Source organism: Carica papaya, chromosome 8 (assembly GCF_054855325.1).
Source record: "Carica papaya isolate Zhongbai chromosome 8, ASM5485532v1, whole genome shotgun sequence".
NCBI lineage: Eukaryota > Viridiplantae > Streptophyta > Magnoliopsida > Brassicales > Caricaceae > Carica > Carica papaya.
In genome coordinates, this window is record NC_142316.1 from 34127558 (window position 1) to 34149206 (window position 21649).

The 21649-nt window shown below is 35.1% G+C and overlaps 5 protein-coding genes across 7 annotated transcripts; 3 read left to right on the forward strand and 2 right to left on the reverse strand.

Annotated features, from left to right (window-relative positions):
* Positions 1 to 213: 213 nt before the first annotated feature.
* On the forward strand, positions 214 to 1816 carry LOC110811681 (B3 domain-containing protein At2g33720-like). Its single transcript, XM_022038243.2, has one exon. The coding sequence runs from the start codon at positions 503 to 505 to the stop codon at positions 1346 to 1348; it is 846 nt and encodes a 281-aa protein (XP_021893935.2). The 5' UTR covers positions 214 to 502; the 3' UTR covers positions 1349 to 1816.
* A 1006-nt stretch (positions 1817 to 2822) lies between these two features.
* Positions 2823 to 5041, reverse strand: RPS5A (ribosomal protein 5A). The gene is made up of 5 exons (XM_022038345.2): positions 4916 to 5041; positions 4381 to 4472; positions 3492 to 3763; positions 3197 to 3400; positions 2823 to 3108 (listed from the first exon to the last, which is right to left on the reverse strand). Exons 2-5 carry the CDS (start codon positions 4468 to 4470, stop codon positions 3054 to 3056), a joined length of 621 nt encoding a protein of 206 aa, XP_021894037.1. The 5' UTR covers positions 4471 to 4472; positions 4916 to 5041; the 3' UTR covers positions 2823 to 3053.
* Positions 5042 to 5134: 93 nt separating this feature from the next.
* On the forward strand, positions 5135 to 11293 carry LOC110811676 (homogentisate prenyltransferase). 3 transcript variants are annotated; one of them, XR_002539183.2, is made up of 11 exons: positions 5136 to 5398; positions 6151 to 6272; positions 6366 to 6512; positions 6813 to 7038; positions 7687 to 7760; positions 8215 to 8307; positions 8637 to 8754; positions 8912 to 8974; positions 9956 to 9988; positions 10859 to 11004; positions 11094 to 11293. XR_002539183.2 is itself a non-coding variant. In XM_022038234.2 (10 exons), the coding sequence occupies exons 1-10, from the start codon at positions 5174 to 5176 to the stop codon at positions 10931 to 10933; spliced, it is 1176 nt and encodes a 391-aa protein (XP_021893926.2). In that variant the 5' UTR covers positions 5136 to 5173; the 3' UTR covers positions 10934 to 11293. The 3 variants fall into 3 exon arrangements, 2 of the variants coding, with proteins under 2 accessions (XP_088065915.1, XP_021893926.2); XM_022038234.2 differs by having other exon boundaries at positions 10859 to 11293; XM_088209789.1 differs by lacking the exon at positions 6366 to 6512 and having other exon boundaries at positions 5135 to 5398; positions 10859 to 11293.
* A 69-nt stretch (positions 11294 to 11362) lies between these two features.
* LOC110811682 (calmodulin-binding family protein) lies at positions 11363 to 15415 on the reverse strand. Its single transcript, XM_088209787.1, has 9 exons — positions 15054 to 15415; positions 13941 to 14495; positions 13741 to 13855; positions 13568 to 13633; positions 13364 to 13452; positions 13144 to 13231; positions 12723 to 12962; positions 12506 to 12607; positions 11363 to 12262 (listed from the first exon to the last, which is right to left on the reverse strand). The coding sequence occupies exons 2-9, from the start codon at positions 14420 to 14422 to the stop codon at positions 11543 to 11545; spliced, it is 1902 nt and encodes a 633-aa protein (XP_088065913.1). The 5' UTR covers positions 14423 to 14495; positions 15054 to 15415; the 3' UTR covers positions 11363 to 11542.
* A 1504-nt stretch (positions 15416 to 16919) lies between these two features.
* Positions 16920 to 21620, forward strand: LOC110811675 (eukaryotic translation initiation factor 3 subunit C-like). The gene is made up of 4 exons (XM_088209537.1): positions 16920 to 17191; positions 17645 to 17714; positions 17848 to 19638; positions 20498 to 21620. Exons 2-4 carry the CDS (start codon positions 17691 to 17693, stop codon positions 21437 to 21439), a joined length of 2757 nt encoding a protein of 918 aa, XP_088065663.1. The 5' UTR covers positions 16920 to 17191; positions 17645 to 17690; the 3' UTR covers positions 21440 to 21620.
* Positions 21621 to 21649: the final 29 nt, after the last annotated feature.

A 21649-nucleotide genomic window follows, 5' to 3' on the forward strand; every position in this document is an offset into this window, starting at 1 on the left:
GCAGATTTTTTTTTTTTTTTTTTAAAGAAAAGTAAACACTGTGGGCTTGGGCTGGTATTGTGTGTACCGTATAGTTTATATATATATATATATATATATATATATATTGACCGTACAATATTATTAGTATCGGCGCTTTGGGAGTTCTGCATGCATGGCATTCTCCATAAACGACCTGGAGATGACCTCCAAGCTTTTTGTTTTACTTGATAAGCTGATTCTACTACAAGATTTTCAGGGTTTAAAGGTGGTTTTTTTTTTTTTTTTTTCCAAAGGGGATTTTTGGGTTTAAGATAATGTTATAAAAAATTAAAATTAAAATTGAAAAAATAAAATCCTCATCAAAGAAGGAAAATTTTGAAAGAGGTTTCTCCGAATTCGAGTCACTTTTAGTTTCCGTTTCCTTCCCTGTTTATTTACATATTCTTTTATATATTCCCCTCGTCGTTCTCTAAATCCCACAAAACTATTACATTAATATTATCTTTCTCTGCTTCTGATAATGAAAGTGGAGCCATTGAGGATTTGGGTGCCTCCGTCATCGGAAGATGGTCAACAAGAAAATTCTTCTCCACCGTTAGTGAACCGAGCTTCTAATGCCATTAATGGAGGCTTGAAGCAAGAAGATGGAAATTGTGTCCCAATGGAGTTGACAAGTTCCGGTGATTCCCATGAGAAAACCAGAAGAAGTCAAAGCTATGGCAATGAGAAGATCACCGAAGAGGTGTTCTTGTCGGAGCAGAACCAGAACCAGTTAGATTCATCATCAGACATGACGATTTCAACAGCACTGAAGCTATACGATGAATCTTGGATCACCAAACTCTCTGTTCCTGATTCCAACCGACCAGAAAGCTCCACTGATGATTTCTTAAACGTTTGTTCCAATATTTCAGCCATGAAAAATTACACCAAAGAGGATGAGGAAGATGAAAAAAGGAACGGGGTGTCAACTAAACTGACTCTGTACTCCGATCCCTGGATGATCAGGAAAAGTCTCACTCAAAGTGATCTGGGTAACCTGGCTAGACTGTTGATGAAGACAAACGTGATAAAAACCCACGTGCTGCCATTAATGAGGGAAGAGATACTTACGCGGGTAGAGAGCAGGGAGGGTGCTGCAGTAATGGTGTTTGATCAAGACACCATGACTGAACATAAACTGGTGTTCAAGCAATGGATGTCGTCAAGGAGCTATATTTTTATCGGTAGATGGGGGAAAGATTTTGTCAGGAGAAGGGAGTTGAGGGAAGGAGATGAAATTGGTCTTTACTGGGATCCTTATTGTTCAAGATTCAACTTCCGTGTTTTGAATCGTGCTCCGCTTGATCAGCAGCAGGCTGCTTAATAAATACGTACATATATATATATATATATGCTATTTATATAGGTGGTAAGATATATAAGATTTGAATTATTACCCAGGTCTGAAAACTTTTTTGTAGTGTTGGAAAATTGAAAAGATTGAGGTTAGCAGAGGATTATATTCGATAGGACAATTAAGGGAATTTGACAGTGTTAGTAGTGCTTTTCTTAGTGATCTTTAGTAAGCAGCATGAAGTTTATCGTTTTTAATTTTTTATTTTAGGAAATTTCAATGCTTCCGGATCTTCTTTTTTTTTTTTTTTTTTGGTTAAAGGGAAAACAAAGCAAGTAAATGAAAAGGATCAGACATGGTTGTTATAGAGTCTGACCAGAAAACACCATAAGCTAAGTTCATCGGTGTTCAGCATTTTTATTTATTTCTTATAAGTATGGTGTACTTTTAAATACTAATTTTTCATGAGTTAAGTCTTAATTATTAAAAGAACGTTTAAATTAACATTAGCCGTAATCATCTTATTATTGATCACTTTATTCAAAAGTTGAACAACGAGAGCACTATCCATATCTAGTATAACTCTGTAGTGAGTCCAGATTTCAAGCAAGCTCAAGACTATCCAAAACCCCCCATAACTCCGTCCGAAGAACAGAACAGGTCCCAATCTTCCTAAGCTGTCCATCAAGCCACTGTCCAGTACTATCCCTACCCAACGCACCAGCACGCTACTCTCACAACGAGCCTCATCCGTGTTGATCTTGATTCAATTTTGGGGGGTGGAATCCAACTGATGAGTCTCTCTTGCTTCTGACTGTAGCAGTCCGACAGAGTAGAGCTGAGGCTTAAGGCCTAGAACGTATACTCAGTAATTCTGAAGACCTCTTGTCTCAACTCATCCACGCTACGCGGCCTGCCATGGAAGACAAAAGCATGGCGTTGCTGTCATAACAATCAGCATATAATTCTAAAAGCTTACAGATCTTTTTAGACATGCAATGAGTCTTGCTTCCTTGTTTCTATTCAATTGAATTGATTGCTTACTGAGTTGATTTTACTCTATTTTCTTCTGAACGTTTGGTCTCTTCAATATATATAGATATATATATTTTACTTCAACTTTCTAAGTTCTACTAATTAATATGTATACATGTGTGTATATATATATATAGATAGAGTAATGTCAAATTTGTTTATCCAAATTAAATATTTACATAATATATACAGTAACACCAACTGTTTATCCAAATTAATCTATTAAAATTTCATAAAGTCACACGGCCAATTTTGCCCATGATATTAATAGAAAACCAACCAGATTTGTCAATTGTGTTAAAGCTTGAAATTATATATGTATGTACCTGTTGCTACTCGCTAATTAGATACTCAGATTACATAATATAGTTTCTAAATGGAAATTTAAATAATTCAATGAACAACAATTTCGTTTAGTTTACTAAAAAATCAAACAGAAAACGGCAAACATACGTTGTTAAGTCACAAATTAAAAGGAAAAAGGTGCGATGATTAAGAGTCGAAATCATAATCAATGCATACATATTTGCCGTTAAAAACCTCAACAAGTGCATCCTAAAATTCATCTTCTAAAACTTTGGAAGTAAATATTCTGAACCTTAACAAAATACTCATAACAGAACATTCAAAATCCATCTACCAAGAAACAGAAGATAAAGATCATGTGAGACTCATCAAAAATGGCAAAAAGTCTATTTCCTCAACGATTAGCCTTTGCAACTCTTTCGATTTCATCCTTCTTCTTGATTGCGTAACTGAACAAAGTAATAGACAGTCAGTTGCTAATACAGGAACCGTATTCAAGAGACAGTAATAAATTGTTAAACACTAGGGAAGTTTCACCTGTTGGATGAGCCTTTGGCAGCATTAATAAGCTCGTCAGCCAAACATTCAGCTATTGTTTTGATGTTTCTGAAAGCAGCCTCACGTGCACCAGTTGTAAGAAGATAAATAGCCTGGTTAACACGCCTCAAGGGGGAAATATCAACAGCCTGGCGTCTGACAACACCAGCAGAGCCAATTCGAGTAGCATCCTCACGAGGGCCACTGGGGAAAACAAAAAATATGAAATAGGAACTCTTATAATGTTGGTAGTATTACACATGAAGGCAAATTTCTAATACAGTATTTCCACTACCTATTGATGATAGCATCAACAATGACTTGAATCGGGTTCAAGTCAGTCAAAAGATGAATAATCTCCATAGCATGTTTCACAATTCTCACTGCCATCAGTTTCTTCCCATTATTTCTACCATGCATCATAAGTGAATTTGTCAACCTTTCTATGATGGGGCATTGGGCCTTCCTGAATCTCTTAACCGAGTACCTTCCAGCGGTGTGTGGCACATAAGTTGCATGTTTAGCTGGCTGAACTCCGATGTAGTCACTTAGAGAAAGGTCACTGACCTACATAAAACCAACAGAAGAAACAATCAGGTATATAATTAAATCTGAATGGAGACTGAGAACATCAAACATGCATGACTTAATGCTACATCTAGCAGCATACATTTTCCAGATATTGTGTGCGACTTTAAATATTTTTTAAGATGCTATCTTCAAGTATTAGAGCATCGAATACAAAATGAAACATTTGTAATTGATTCAAAAAATTCAAAGATAGTACAAAATCTGTACCAAAAGTGAACAATAAATACAATTTGATTCTTCATAAGAAGCCAGCATATCAAGAAAATGCATCATAAATGTGGCAGCATAAAATGCAATAGAAAAGGCCATTGGATTAGGCACGACAGTAATGCATACGACGATGGCCAATTTGAACCAAAATCTTCTACCATAATATAGATCATGGACTAACCTAGTCCAATCGTAAATTAAGAAGTTGCTAAGAATTGTTCTAAAAGATTAAAACTCTATATAGATAACACAAACAAGAAAAAAAAAAATTGAAGGAACAAACAAGAAAAAATATATGTCAACCCAGATGAACCAAATAAAAAATACGAAATCAGAAGAACAGCATATAGACTTGCAACACCGTATAAGGGAAAGAATGAGACCTGCACATCATCAAACGACCAGCGATTGAAGAGCTTCACTTCATGGTGAGGCTGGCTAGAGTCCTCAACGGCAACCACTGTAGCCGCCATCGCTATAGTAAGCGAAAAAAAAAAACGAATTAGCACGGAATGGCTTTCATCTAGTGAATTTTCTATTTGGATAGAAACAAAATCATCTTAAGTCTCTTTCTCTGACACCATAAAAATTTCAAAATGATTGTTTCAGAAACCCTAAATTCTGCACTGTTCCTGCAGATCATCGGATTAAAACAACGCCACTTGAAAGACGTTAAATATATATCCACCATATACATAAATAGAGAAGCGAGTAAAGTTAAAGAAGATAAATTACGAATCATAAAATGACAATAACAAATAAGAATGTATATCAGATTTCAATCAACTCGCAACCAGAGAAAATTCTACTACAGAAGAACAAGCCACGAATGCGACAACAACTAAGATAGAAACAAGCTCAACTGATTATGAAAACGGCAAAATTCGTCGAGAGAGATTAAACGGAGAAACTCAGTACCTTATAGATCAGGTTGAGGGAAAGAGCAGAACAGTGGCAGCTAACCCGGTTCTTGCTATGAAGAAAAAGAACTCAAAACCCTAATATTCGGGTTTTTATATGGTGTGTTGTCGTTATTTTAGGGTATTATGGTCATTTGATAATTATATAGGGCGATAATGGTCATTATATAAGTTGAGGGTATTATGGTCATTTGAGAATATTTATGGCGGTCAATTTCTTACCTTCGGTGTGGCGCTCTTCTTCTTCCCTGCTCTGATGGAGCTTTGCTTCGCTCAATCATCTTGTCTCCGAGTCTCGGCTGTAAATGCTCGTCGGGAAAAGATTTACTGTCTTCAACCTACGTTTCCGATTAAGCCGGCTGGAAAATCTTGCAGTTTTCTCTTGAAAATCTCCAATGAACTGCACTTGATTGGGCTTTACAGTCCCAGGATTTGCTCAAAGCCTGTACCAAACGGACATTACAGGAGCAATTCCATCTCGGTAATTTGTGATTCTCCACATTGTTTCGCTTGAATTGGACTTTACTTTTCTCCATTTTCCTATTTGGTTGCTTTGTTGTATCACAAAAAAAATTGAAGAGCAACTAGTATTGAATGTACCAGGATGCTGGAACAGATTGAGAACTTATCTTACATACTGAAAACATATTCAAACAATTAGATATACTGAAAGAAAGTGTTTAGGCAGATTGTATTCTGTACGTTCGTCAGCTCTAGTTAAATTATAGTAATAAATTTTTTTATACATATATATATATATGATAGATTTTTGTAAGAAAAAATATTATAACAGAAAACATACATATAACATAAAGAATGTAATAATATAAAGAATATAATAAAATAGATGATGGAATCATTTCTTCTTACTCTTTTTTAATTCAATAAATGTTAGTTGATTGTATATTTCATTATAGTTCTATAATTCAGAGTATTATTTCATATTTGATCCATCTGAGTTCCATATTCAAAGTTCTCATCAGATCTCTTCATTTAGAAGAATCTATCCAATAATGTGTTGGTCACATGTAGATTCTATGGAATATATAGATGCCCTTACTGACTCAATTTTTTGCTTCTGCGAGATTTTTACCTTCATTTGTGTGTACACGTGTGGCATTAGTTATGATTCATGATTGGCTTAAATTGATGTTGTTGTCGTGTTTGGTTCAATGCATTCTCTGAGAATCACTAGTGTTCTTATGGCATTAATGTGAAAGTGGATGCTGTCAGGCTTGCACAAGAGTTGGGGCAGCTGGATCCGATCCTGTAGCGAACAAAGTTGCAAATTTCAAAGATGCATTCTGGAGATTTCTTAGGCCACATACAATTCGTGGAACAACTTTGGGATCTTTGTACGTGTACTTTTGATATTAACACACTAATTGGCCTTTCTAGAATCATTTTATTTTTCCAGTCCGTTTGATTAAATTTATCCTCTATGACAGTGCCTTGGTGGCAAGGGCGTTGATTGAGAATTCCAATCTAATAAAGTGGTCTCTGCTTTTTAAGGCATTCTCGGGTCTTTTCACTCTAATATGTGGAAATGGATATATAGTTGGCATCAACCAAATCTATGACATCGGAATTGACAAGTACGCCAGTGGAAATTTTTGCATATAGGGAAAACTTGCAAACAACTTTAATTTTCAAATGCAGTTATTCTCTAGTTTAAGATCTAGTAGCTGCACCTATCCTGAAGCGATCAACAATACAACAGAAATATCTTTTTCTTTATTTTCAAGTCATTTGAATGATCCATGGTGGTGTGCTAAACTTATGAGCTTTGATATTTTATCTCTAGGACTGCTGATAAAACAAAAATTTTGTGGATTTATGAAAGTTTTTGCTTGAAAAATCTGTTTTTAGTTTTTCTCTTTGTGTTTCATTTGCAGGGTCAATAAACCATATTTACCAATAGCTGCAGGAGATCTTTCAGTTCAATCAGCATGGATGCTGGTGATATTTTTTGCAATGACTGGCCTTTCAATTGTCGCATTGAACTTTGGGCCATTCATTACTCGTCTTTACTTTCTTGGTCTTTTTCTCGGCACCATCTATTCCGTTCCTCCATTTAGAATGAAAAGATTTCCTGTTGCAGCATTTCTTATAATTGCTACGGTATAGCTTGCTTTCTTCTTCACCTTCCAGTTTTAGCTTCAATGTGGTTGTCTCTATGTATTTGAGCTTCGATGATTGTGAAATAGATTATGTTAATTGGCAGAGAATTTGGAAAATCAAGGACATTTCTTCAAAATCTAAATGATATAGAGAATTACATGATTGGGTATAGACAATAGAATTAGGATTTTGTATTTGTAGCCTAGTTTAAGTTCTGTGAGACAGATGTTTCTAAGTTTTGGCAACTGCTAAGGCAGATGTTTCATAGTTGTAGAAAATGAAATGCGCCTCTAGATCCTCCGAGCAAATTAATTGACCCTTGCTTGTTTTTGTGTGTGTTATCTCTGCCTCTAAGAATAGTTATAGGTATTTTGTTATGCCATAGACCTGTTGAAGATTAAAATCCTCTATTCCACTACTTTGGTTCATATTGAATATAACCTTTTTCTATGGGGAAAAAAGTGACTAATTGTTATGTTATCCTGCTCTCTTAATTTTCTAGAGCTGTTAAGTCCATACAATCTTATAACAAAATTATTATTATGCAGAAATTAGCAGAATTGTTGCAATGTGAAAGTCTTAATTTATATGCCTCCATATCATCTTGACTGTTATAAACAATGATGAAGAGAAAACACAACCTTTCAGGTACGAGGATTCCTTCTTAATTTTGGTGTATACTATGCCACAAGAGCTGCCCTTGGACTTACTTTTGAGTGGAGGTTGGTTACTGTTCTGTTGATATTGATTGATCATGTGGTTGACGTATATTAAGCTGTTTGAAAATCACCTGTGCATAAAAATATTTTAGTAATGCGGACATTATGATCTATCTACACCATTTCATTTTGCCCGATCATAATGGAGCTTTTTATTTATTCCATCACCTAAGGAATTAGCAATGGCTTGCTTGAGACAAACGGTAGGATTTTAGTTTTCTAGAATAGATGCATGTTTGAATTACTCCTTAGTAATCTGATACAATACTTATTTCCTTGCGGACAGAAGTTTATGATTGATTTTTTAAGTTTTTGTTTTTATATACTATAATATGTTTTATCATATTTCTTTTATTTCAAAAAAATATGTTTTATCATATTTAATAAATCAGCTATTTTTAGAACATTTTCCAAAGTATTGAAAAACTTTCTTATGTAATTAAATTTCTATATGCAGTGCTCCTGTGGCTTTCATCACAACCTTCGTTACACTGTTTGCACTAGTAATTGCTGTCACAAAAGATCTTCCGGATATAGAGGGGGACCGTAAGTAAGTAATTGAACCTGCTTATATCATGTTTTGCTGGACAAAGAACACCTGTTCTTTTGGTTGTTAGGTATCTCATTTGCACTCCCTGTTTGTTTCCAGTTTGCGTTCTGAAATCCTGATGACTATCAAATTAACTCCAGTTAATGGCTGTTTGTCTATGTGTCCCTCTCCAGAAGCGTTAATTTTGCTAATTTTGTTATACATCTTTTGAACATCTGTTGCCTTCATTGACAGATCCAAACCTATCCATACTACCTCTTTTAGAAGGCTAGTATCCCATCTTTTCTGACATCATACTCATCCAACGCCCATTGATATAATTATGACAGATTTCAAATATCAACATTTGCAACAAAGCTTGGAGTTAGAAACATTGCATTGCTTGGCTCCAGTCTGTTACTGGTGAACTATGTTGCTGCTATATTGGCAGCAATTTACATGCCTCAGGTTAACAAATTTTTATCTGTTTCTAATTGTTTCTTTGCAAATTATTCATAGCCATATCCTTTTCTTACATGTACAATAGTCTGTGCATGAATATCATGATCTTTTCTTTTTACTGATGTGATCTATAAAATTTAGTTCATCATTCAACACTTTGCAGGTTTTCAGGCGTAACTTAATGATTTCTGCACATGTAATCTTGGCTTCATGCTTGATTTTCCAGGTATATTTCTTGGGGTAAAAGTCTCTTGATTACATCTTCTACTAGTATGTATCTTGGAAAGTTTTCTGGATACATTTTCCTTTGATTCTGACTCACTTTCTTTCCTAATGTATTTCTTTGTTCATTCTTGGCTTGGAATTTTTTTAAAATATAATTAAACAACAATGACAGGCATTTGTAATTAAATTGCTCCTTATGTTTTTAATTGAATCAATTAGTTCCATATACTTACATGTACCAAAGAGCACAATCTGAAAGAAACGTAGTTTAGAATTTTTTCTAAAATGATCCTGACTGTAAGAGGTATCATTAAAACTTAACAAGTTTTGTTTTCTCGTAACATTAGTTGATAATCTTGGAAATCCATGAGGCTAGTTGACTCAATTAAAAACACAGGAAGCAATTTCTCACCATAGCAGCAGTACTGGGAGTATAGGATATTAACCCAAATTACCATGTGAATATAGCTTTTTCCAAAACAAAAAACCATATGAATGTTCAGCAGTTGATTCATGAAGTGTGACTTGATTCAGGTTACCACATAACTGTTGTTCTGTCAAAACCACAAGGTATACTTTTGTACACAGAGCAATTGATGATATTGTATTTATCTTAGTTCTGCCTTTTTTTTTTTTTTTTTTTAGAGATAAGTTGTAAGATGGAGTTAAAAACTCAGGCTATGTATGTTGAAATTCATTACATGAGTTTAATCTTGCTACCACCTCATATTATATGTTCAAGAGCATGAGTATTTTCTGAAACATGCTTTTAAAAAAATAATAATAAAAAGTGTAAGGTGTAATATTCATAGGGTACCAAGGGGGTACCACTCATTTACAAATGATTTTTCTGAAACATGCTTTTAATCATATGTAATGGTTGTGCAGTGAATATCCCATGATATCATACTAACGAGGTGCTTCTTCATTGCTTAAGATAATGCTTAAAACTTCATCCTCTAACATAGTTTTTATTTTGCAGACGTGGGTGTTAGAACAGGCAAGTTACACCAAGGTACTGCTTTTTGTGTCTAATATATTGCAAAAAACTGAACCTTTTAATCCCTCCCATGGTAAAAGGAGATATGGTGCTGGAATCATCTATTCTATTATAATCAGTCAGTTGACTTGTAATTCTTCTTCGGTTAATAGAATGAATATAAAATTCTTATTACAATATACACAGATCTGAAAGGAGTTACTCATTGTCTTTTTATCGTTTTATCTGAAAGGAATTGGTTTGAAGTTAACAACTAAAATTGACAAGAACCGCAATCAGGAAAATTCAGTTTAATATCACAGGGAAATTCTATCATCTTCAATGGCATCTCATGCTAGGGGTCTATTTTTTCAAACTTTTACTATTTTAGATCGCGTAAAAGAATCTCACATTTTTAGTTTGTTGCCAATACAATACTGAAGTTAAAGTATAGATTATAACTTGTTTACCGGTAACTTATAGTGCCTGCTCTTTCGTGGCTCCAATTATGGCTGGATTTGGTCCATTAATTGTTAGGGAAGGAAAATGAATGCACCTTATGATTCTAGTCCATGCTGTTAGGGATACCTTCTAAAAGATAAAAGCAGATACATCAAGGTGGTGCTAAGCCATGCCGGCTTTTTATCATTTTTTTTTGTGTTGGTCAACTTGGTCTGCACCTATTTGCATAGTGAGATTGGTGGACATTGTGAAATTGTATTTTGGTTTAAACAAACCATACATTTCTAAATGATGATGCTGCATGAATTGCATACTGAGATTGGTAGACATTGTAAAATTGTATTTTGGTTTATGCAAACAATACATTTCTAAATGATGATGCTGCATGAATCGAGAAAAATGGGTTTCATTGAATGTCTGATTGTGTTTGATTACGTTCTGCAGGAAGCTATATCTGGGTTCTACCGCTTTATATGGAACCTCTTCTATACTGAGTATGCAATGTTCCCTTTTATCTAGCTTTTGAGTTGATCTCGCCTGTTCTTGGGTTGCTATTCTCACAGAGGCAGTGGAAGAGGGTTATAACTGATGTAAATATCTTCACTGTTTATTTAATCCATGTTGTTATATAATATCTTATTACAGCATCATCTTACCAATTCTCTCCTCTGCTTGCTAGTGGAAAGAGAATTAAAAATTGTGTTATCAAGTCACAAAAGTGATGGTGGGTGAGGGAGGAATTATTCTATAGTATGGCAAGATGGTAGAGGAGGCTGACACATTTCAGGTGCTCTTAAAGAGATTAGGGAACGCAACATTTATGCTATTACGCCACTCCCTTGTCTTTTTTATCTATTATCTGGGAGTTCCTTCAGTCAATCCTCTTGTTTCAGTGGCATTTGCCACTCACTGTTTTCAGATTCAATTTTAGGATTAACTTGAGGGCAATTGAACCTGTATGGCCCCCTGGATTCCTTCATTCCATTTTCACAATCAGATTTACAAACAGGAAACTGGATCCTTGTAAAAGAAAGGGCATCAGAAAACAAAAAGAAAACCCTAAACCATATTTCTCTAGCCTAAACATGGACAAATTTAACCATGTGTTATACTTCATCTACATATGGCCTACTTTGTTGCCCTTTCAGAAGATTCCCTTTGCTCCATGGAAAGTGGACTCTTTGTTGTAACTGGCCTACGGACTGTAGGTGGAGTCATGACACTAGTCGGGCTGGAACAGGATTTGGTTCGAGGAGAGAAGTTAACATTTTTTCGTTTTGGAGACAAGTTTGCCTGCTCCAGAACCCGGAACTGAAGCTCTGAAGGATAATCCCTCATGCAGCTAATACGTGGCCCTGCTCCTGTTGACCATTTAGAAGATAGTTGCTGAGCTAGCTGGTATGACTTCATTCCTTTATGTGAATCTATCCTCTTCATTATTTTCTCCTTGGGAACAGGTTTTTCATCCTCTTCTTCGTCATCTTCTCCGAACAAGTTGCTCTTGGGGAACATGAAATCTTCCTCCGATAAGAATGACTCTTCCGCTGTCTCATAGCCCTCATCTGAAGGAGAATCCAGATCTTGAGCTTGGCAACTCGCAGGGAGTACTTCTGTCTTGAAAATGTCATACACATCACCCCTACTAGGTATTTCAAGTCTTGCAATCTTTGAGCGTGCCCTTCCAAACAACCGTGGTAAGGGTTGATTGTTATTTCCTTTGGCATTATACTTAGCATCTGATGAATCTGCCTTCTCTTGAGCAGAGTTTTTACCATTATGCGCATCAATATCTTCGTGTTTTTTATTGATTTTGGTAAAAGCTTCTTCTTCGTCTTCCATTGGACTTTTCTGAATAGAAGGGGACAAGAATCAAAAATCAGTCTTTATTTTATTTTTGACATCGATCAAACTTATCCTATTAACATTATCATTCTCAGATTTTGATTTAATCTTAGGACGAATTATAGAATAACAAGTTTTCCAAGCAGCATTGTAACAAAGAGCTTCTTAACTTGGTACAATTTTTTATATAGGTCTGTGAAGGTATGGAAAGAACTCTAGGACTAAGAAGTAAGTAGTTAGCATCTTTACCTGCACATTAGTGAGGTCTATATTGTGTTCCCCGAGGAATGACATGAACTCCTGAAAATTTTCCTCCGTTGGGAGATAGTGTCCGCTGTGAGGCCAAACCGCCTATCCACTCAAAATGATCATTATTAACATTTCAAACTACTCTAGGATAAAGAAAGAATTTGTAACCAACCAAGGTCTCTAAAGAGAAAAATCATAATGGTTTCCCTTTCACTACCTTCAAATTACCGTCTTCTACAACTAATCTTCCAGCTGATAATGTAGCTCCACCAGCCAGAAAGCTTGAATGCTGGAATGTGCCCTTGTTCTTCTCACCAACGTACAAGGTCTTGGATGTACTTAGAACAAATATCCATTTTGTATCTTTGGGACCCTGTGTGGTATCAAGAATTTTCCCACTCTGCTTGTAGACCAACTTCTTATCCTGTACTATGACTTCATAGGCTTGCCTTTCAGTCTGCAGTTCAAACCAAATCATTTAATAGAGAGAATTGATCTCAAACATATCAGGAAATTAAACAATTTTATTTGATGATAAAAAATGAGTTGAGTTAAACATTCTCCATATAGCAACAGGGCATTGCAAGTTATATGGAATGTATTCATTGAGGAAACTGCAAAGAGAGGAGATAACTCACTGGACCAAGGTACTTGATACATTGTTGATGAAGCTTGTGTCGAGGGCAGTGTTCAAGGTTGACTTCTTTTCCTTCTCCTAAATCCAGCCTACATTTCCAAAATCAAATTACCCATTTATCATTTGAATGTTCATGCACATATAGACTGAACTGAATCGATGAGAAAATAAAAGAAAAATCCTGTTGATAATTTTTCTTTTTTTCTTTTGTTCAATATTACCAGTAGAAAAATGGTTGTCTGCTGTCACAATGGAGCCAAGCAACATAATAAAATTGCAGATTATGACCGTATCGATGGCGAGGATCAATCTATATGTTATGGGGGAGAAAGAAAACAGATTCAGGAGTGGGAAAATGATGAGCACTAAGGTAGTATTTGTTGAAATTCTCTTCCAAAGTTTTCATTTAGAAGAATATGACTTACTGCTTCAAGCCAATGTTGTAACGCAAGTTTCCTAGCTTTCTCATCCTTAGATAAGCCTTTTCCCACCTGCAAAGAGGACAAATATTCTTGACTGTAGAAGAGTGGGTGCGCGAGAAACATAGCACACACAGAAGTTTACATATTCGCACATATTCTTGTTTATAGAATCTTACCTTGGCAGCTCTTGTTCTAGCTCTAGACCAGCGTGAAATCGCAGTCTCAGGTTTCTCAATGTCGAAAAATGAGATAGAGCTTCGCTTAAGTTCAGCAAAATCTAACAACTTCCACCTACATAAAATAACATTACAGACGGAAGATATATAAAGAAGAGACAAAGATGTTTGAACATAGAGATGGACTAAAAGCTGTGTACCATCTTTGCTCAACAAGAACCGCACAATCAGCGAGTTGTCTTCTAGTTCTGAAACTCTTGTACACTTTCTGTAACTTTAGAGCAGCATTGTGTCTGTGATGGTCTTCTATAGATATTTCTAGATGAGAATTTCTCTTGCGCATGCTATTAAGTGTCCTTAACTCGTCGCTAATATCCCAATTGTTGGAGCTCATAAGTCTGGCAAATACTTGATCTTCCATGGATGCGGTGGGAGTCTTGAATGACAACATGGTCTCGAGTTGCCTCTCTTCTTCAAAGCCAAGGGATCTTCCAAATATCATTTCCTCGGAAGCACATGTTTTCATTCTTGTTGGTTTTGAATCATGACCGTTGAAACTCAACGTCCTCAAAGCAGTTCTTACATCTCCAGACCCAAGACTGAGAGATCTTACAAGAACAGCTTCAAAACGTTTATCCAAATCATCAAAATCACTAAGTGGGCATGAAAAAGATAATCCCATTTTCGATGTTGTCTCTTTTTGCTATCTCCAAATTTTGATATCTTAACAACAAGATATCTGGCTTTGAGATTACCTGTTAAAATGAATAAGTAAACTAATAATTTTTAAAAATTTAAAAATTATTTCTTAGACATTATTAGCGTACATAAATTTATGTTCTAAAAAAGAATTATAAATACAATTCGTTATGTTTCAGCAAATTTGTATCGTATTTATGTTGTAATTCTATATCAAATATCGATTTCATAGCATCATAATAGAGTTAGAATTAGACTAAAATTCAATGTTAATGTTTGAAAATTTATAATTTTCTTTTAAAACGTACGGTTATATAATATTCTAATCCATATTCCATAAAATTAGAATTGAACTAAACTTAACATTAATGTTTGAATATCAATTTTTAAAAAAATAACACTAAAAACAAATAATTGAATGAAAATCTCTTGCTGCATTCCATTGATCACTATTTGGTAATTTTTGGTTTCTCAGTAATATTTTTTTTAAAATCAAATCATACTTACAAATAATATGTTTCAATCATTCCAACCAACAAATATAATGGAATTCATCACCTCTTTCTTCGCATCCAAACACAAGCCCAAAAAAAAAAAGAAGCATTAAATCATACCTTGATCTCAATCAAATGGAGGCAGAGAGATGAGAAGAAGTAGAAGTAGAAGAAGAAGAAGAAGATTGAAGGGCAGATTGACTCTCAAAAGAAGAACAAAAAATGAGACAGAGAGAAAAAGAAATGAGATGGATGAAAGATAAAAGATCAAAAGAAGGAAAAAAGCAAATGAGAGAAACCTCTTTGCTGTACAACGTGAGAGAAAGAGAGAGATTGAACAATGTGGGATAACATTTTGTTTTCTAGTTTGAGAGAAAATCTTCAAGGTAATTTCTCTCTCCCTCTCTCTTTCTCTCTCTCTTTCTCGCTCTCTCTAGTTTCTCTTTCTTTAATGGGAGTTTGTTTGGGGAGAAAGAAAAAAAATTTCTGGTTCTTCGAATACCAACAACAATTCGTTGGTTCATTTACTATTCTTGCAATACATAGATGGAGAGTTAAGAACCTCAAGAGAGCAACTGTTATAAGTGTTATATTGGCTTTTGTTTGAAATATCTCTCCAATTTTTTTTTTTCTATTTTTTTTAGGTTTATATTTTGGGTGGTTAACTTTTTTTTTATTTTGTAATTTTTTTTTTAAAAGAAATTTTATTGAAACTCATTACTCAAATAGAATAACGATATTAGATTGGAGACTCTTACATATGTAAAAAGACAAGAATTCACGAAAAGTCCTCGCAATACAATGGACGACCTCATTATAATTGCGTCTTACCTAACTTACGATTATATATGGACGGCTGGTCAATAATATTTTACAGTTTTCAACAATAAAATCAAATTTTAAATAGTATGTCTCAATCGATATCAATATCTTGTACACTAACAATACGTTCATTTTTATAATACACGATCTCTGAATATGAGAAAGATCATGTAGTTTATTGTATTACGACAACTCAATAATTTTACCAACTGAAGAGATCTGTAACCTGGTAGTCTTCCCGACAACACGAACATTACTAGACTTGTTGAATCCTGATGATCGCACTAAACCTAACTTCACCTTTGTTGTTAAACGTGGTAACGTCTACATTACATTTTTATACCGCAAAAAATAGAGACGACCAACCGATTGTAGTAGGAATACATATATATACATGTATCTACATATATGCACGCACTAAGCAAAAGACATGAAAAGAAAGGTTTAAGTCGCTAATTTTCTTCTTAAACTTGAATTAGTGAAATATGGTGTAAAACTATCTTTGGAATAAGTTGATAAATATAAAATATTAATTTAAAATAATTAATTAAATTAAAATTTTGTGCATATTAAATAAAAAAATTTGTATACCAAATTGAAAAAACATATTACAAAATTTATTAATTTTAGAATATATGGTTTATATTTCATATTAACTTTCATATAGTGTCACTTTAGGAGTAATTTCTATAATTTTTTTTTAATTAAGTTACACGTCAATTTATAAACAAATTGTATCAAAATATTGAATTTAGACTAAATATAGCCTAATTTATTATTTAGATTCTTTTTCTCAATTACAATTATCACTCTAAAAATATATATAATATATAGTATTCATATGTGATATTTTTATATATGATTTCATATGATGATGAATTTTTTTTTATTAAATTAAAATTATATTTTCAAAATTAAAGAATTTATTATTGTATTTTTAAACAAATTATTTTTCAAAAATGAAAAAAAAAATCTATCACTTACTTATTAATTTACAAAATGTTTTGACATCAACAAATTAATAAAAAATAAATATTCGTATTTTACTAATGATAAAATTATTATTATTATTATTATTATTTTAATGGCCTTTATTTTATTTTTTTATTTTTTTAATTTTTATTATTGAACGGACAAGATTAAAAGTAAATCTTACAAGTAGAATCAGAAGCTCTGCTCTGTAAAACCGACAGAGGACCACAGGCCGCTGCTGGGGACTGCCAATTGCCAAATCCAAGCAGGGAGCAGCTATAAGAATAAGAGGGGAGCTAGGAGGCGATTGCAGGTGAAGCGGAGGCGATTTTGAGGGTGGAATTTAGGGGTTTTCCGGTGATTGAGAACAAAAAAGGTCGAAAGAGCAGAGCTCGAGAGGAGAGAGGAATCAAAGGGGAGACGATTGACAAAGAAGGAAAACCAGAGGAGGCTCTCAGCTTACGGTGAGTCCTCCATCGCTTTCTTTTGTAAACAGAGCAGAGAGAGAGTCTAGGAGGTTTTGGAGAGAGTTTTTGAGGGGTGTTATAATTTCTTAGCAAGTTAATCAATTTCTATTCGGATATAAGATATTTGAGGAAGTGATAGAAATATCCCATAGTGGTTTTTACTTTTTTTTGGTTCCTATGATAGAACTAACACCGTTGATTGGAGAAATTTATCTTGTGATTTTCAGTTTAGGGAGTTTAACACATTATAAAACTGAATTACTAAACCTAACGTTGGTTTGGATCTGGGTGCATTTGTATTTTAATCTTTTTAGGATATTTTTCTGCTTATACTTCATATGACGATTTGAGTTTGCTGGCTTAGTTTTTAACGTGGTTACAATCTTAGTCGTTTACTTGTTTTTAATTGCTTATGCTGTAACATTTCTTTTATTGGTATTCAAATTGCAGATTGTTCAGAATCCGAATACTTAGCTCCTAACCTTTTTAATAAATCATGGCGTCACGGTTTTGGACTCAGGTTTTGTAACATTTCTCGTCAATAGTATTTATATACTAATTTTTCCATTTGGTAGCCTAATGGACTATTGGCACCCATTGATTTCAACTGGACTTTTGTATTTTATTAATATCTTTTTTTTTTCCTTGTACAGGGTAGCAGTGACAGTGAAGAAGAGTTGACTGATCATGAGGAAGAAATTGATGATGGGCAAGGTGGTGAAGCCACAGACCAAACATCTACGAATAGATATCTGCAAGCAAATGCCAGTGATAGTGATGATTCGGATGGTAAAAAACGTGTTGTTAGGTCAGCTAAGGACAAGCGTTTTGAAGAGATGTCAGCCACCATAGACCAGATGAAAAATTCTATGAAGATCAATGACTGGGTTAGCCTGCAGGATGGTTTTGACAAGATAAATAAACAGCTTGAGAAGGTAATGCGTGTCACTGAGTCTGAAAGGGTCCCTAGTCTTTACATCAAAGCTCTTGTGATGTTAGAGGATTTCTTGAGTCAAGCTTTGGCAAATAAGGATGCAAAAAAGAAAATGAGTAGCAGTAATGCCAAGGCCTTGAACTCAATGAAACAGAAACTGAAGAAGAACAATAAGCAATATGAGGATTTAATTAATAAATATATGGAGAACCCCGAGAGCGAGGAGGATAGGGATCGTTATGAGGAATCAGAGGAGGAAGAATCTGAGTCAGAGTTTGAGGAGGATTACAGAAACATATCTAAAAGATCAGAATCTGAAGATGAAGAGGAAGATGAGGAAGTGGATGACAAGGATGATCGTGCTTGGGAGAAGAAACTGAGCAAGAAAGATAAGCTCATGGATAAGCAGTTTATGAAGGATCCCAGTGAAATCACGTGGGACATTGTCAATAAGAAGTTTAAAGAGGTTGTTGCTGCTCGGGGCAGGAAAGGAACTGGAAGGTTTGAGCAGGTTGAACAGCTTACTTTCTTGACAAAGGTTGCGAAGACTCCTGCACAGAAACTTGAGATTTTGTTTAGTGTTATCTCTGCACAGTTTGATGTAAATCCAGGAATCAGTGGACACATGCCCATAAATGTGTGGAAGAAATGTGTCCAAAATATGCTTGTCGTACTGGACATTCTTGTTCAGTTTCCAAACATTGTGGTTGATGATATGGTTGAACCTGATGAGGATGAAACACAGAAAGGAGCTGATTATAATGGGAAGATTCGAGTTTGGGGAAATTTGGTGGCCTTTCTAGAAAGGTTAGATGTTGAGTTTTTCAAGAGCTTGCAATGCATAGATCCACATACTCGTGAGTATGTTGAGAGACTGAGAGATGAACCGATGTTTTTGGTTCTTGCACAAGATGTCCAGAATTATCTAGAGCGAATTGGGGATTATAAATCAGCTGCAAAGGTTGCTTTAAGGAGTGTTGAGCTCATTTATTACAAGCCACAGGAGGTTTATGATGCTATGAGTAAACTGGCTGAGCGGACAGAAGAAGCAAATAATGGAGGTGAGGAGTCTAAAATGGTTGAGGAAAGTAGGGGTCCATCTCCATTTATTGTTATTCCTGAGGTCGTGCCTCGTAAGCCAACTTTTCCTGACAGTAGCAGAGTATTGATGGATAATCTAGTGTCTCTTATATACAAGTATGGTGACGAGCGGACCAAAGCCCGTGCTATGCTTTGTGATATTTATCACCATGCTCTTCTGGATGAGTTTTTAACTTCTCGGGACTTGTTGCTGATGAGTCACTTGCAGGACAACATCCAGCATATGGATATTTCCACCCAAATACTTTTTAACAGGGTTATGGCCCAGGTTGGTCTTTGTGCATTTCGCGTTGGTTTGATTGCTGAAGCACAGAGTTGTCTTTCTGAACTATATTCAGCTGGACGAGTTAGGGAATTACTTGCACAAGGTGTGTCACAAAGCCGATATTACGAGAAGACTCCCGAACAGGTACTGATCTATCCATACAGTTCATTGTCCTTGTTATGATGCAGGACAAAATTGAATAATTAAACAATCAAATCAATAACTTAATATTTATAAGATAATCATATGAATAGTTTACGTAATACTTAAGCTCGAGTACCCTATTTGTAGATACTAAAATACAACCAAAATGGAAAATTTTAAGTCTATCTAGAAATTCTTTTGAAATTTAGAAACAAGCTAATAATTAAATAATCTATACAAGAGAATAATTAAATAGTCCTAACTAATTAAAAAATAATAAACTCATACCATTAATAAGCTGATAGGTATTAGTTCCTAAACAAACTGAACACTTAATAATACATACACTTTAGAATTGTATCTCACTATTGGTATGTATGTACGCACATTAGTATCTTCCCATTCTCTGTTATTCTACCCCACTTGGTGAAAACTAAATATATAAGTTAGAACTTTTCTAATAATTGAAGCTTGCGAAATTTGAGTTTGTTGAGAAAACAAGAATGCTTCCAAAATTAAGAATTCTGAGTTTGTTTTGGAGTGTTTTTTAATTTAAAAAAAAAAGAATTCTGAGACGTAGTGAACCAATTAGGAATCATAAAATTCATGAAAGGAAGAATATGCCAAACTTATTGCTGCTAGGAGCTAGGAAAATTTTTGAGGTAGTATCTTCAGGTGGAGTCTCTTTTTTCTTAAATCAATGAGGATGTTATCATTTCCAACCAAATTTACATTACTGCTTACAACTAAATTAAGATATCCATCATTAAGTGACTCAATTGTGCAGTAGAAATTACAGCATCTTTTTTTTTCTCCTATTAATCATCTATTAAAGTTACAAGTCACTAATTTCTACCAGGAAAGGTTGGAAAGAAGACGGCAGATGCCTTACCATATGCACATAAATCTTGAGTTACTGGAGGCCGTTCATTTAATCTCTGCAATGCTGCTTGAGGTTCCCAACATGGCAGCCAACAGCCATGACGCCAAGCGCAAGGTCATAAGTAAGACTTTTCGGCGGTTGCTGGAAGTGAATGGGAGACAAGCATTCACCGGCCCCCCTGAAAATGTCAAGGACCATATAGTGGCTGCCACCAGGGCCCTCCGCAAGGGAGACTTCCTGAAGGCCTTTGATGTTATAAACTCTCTTGATGTTTGGAAGCTCCTCAGGAACCGAGAGAGTGTCCTTGATATGGTAAAGGCCAAGATTAAGGAAGAAGCTTTGAGGACTTACCTGTTCTCGTATTCATCTTCTTGCAATTCACTAAGCTTGGACAAACTCAGCAAGATGTTTGACCTTTCGGACTTACAGACTCACAGCATCATTAGCAAGATGATGATCAATGAAGAACTGCATGCAAGTTGGGATCAGCCAACTAGCTGCATTGTCTTCCATGATGTTCAGCACGGCAGGCTGCAAACTTTGGCATTCCAGCTGACTGAAAAGTTATCTATCCTTGCTGAAAGCAATGAAAGAGCAATTGAGTCAAGGATTGGCAGTGGTGGCTTGGATCTGAATCTAAGGCGAAGGGACAGCCAGGATTATGCTGGAGCAGCAGCTTCTGGTGGTAGCAAGTGGCAAGACTTGTCTTTCAATCAAGGACGACAGGGTCCTGGTGGGCGATCTGGTAACAATGTTGGCGGTGGACGACAATCAGGACTAGCGCAGCCAGGAGGTGGATATTTGCGGACAAGCCAGCGAGGCTCAGGTGGATATACTGGGCGAGTGGCTGCAGTTAGAGGTTCACATACAGATTCTTCCAGCCGCATGGTTAGTCTCAATAGGGGAATTCGCGCATAGCAAAATACAGTTTTGTCTATTTTGGGAGACTAGAACTGCCGAACTACAGCCAAAAGCTAGTTGGTTTGAATTCTATTTTCCTACTTCTCAAATTCTAATAGGCTAGAAGTATCTTTCATTGTTTGAAACTGTTTTTGTTCTATATATCAAGAGAGATTCTCAAATGAAATTAACTTTGATATGTGATTTTTTGTATGCTTTATTGTCGGT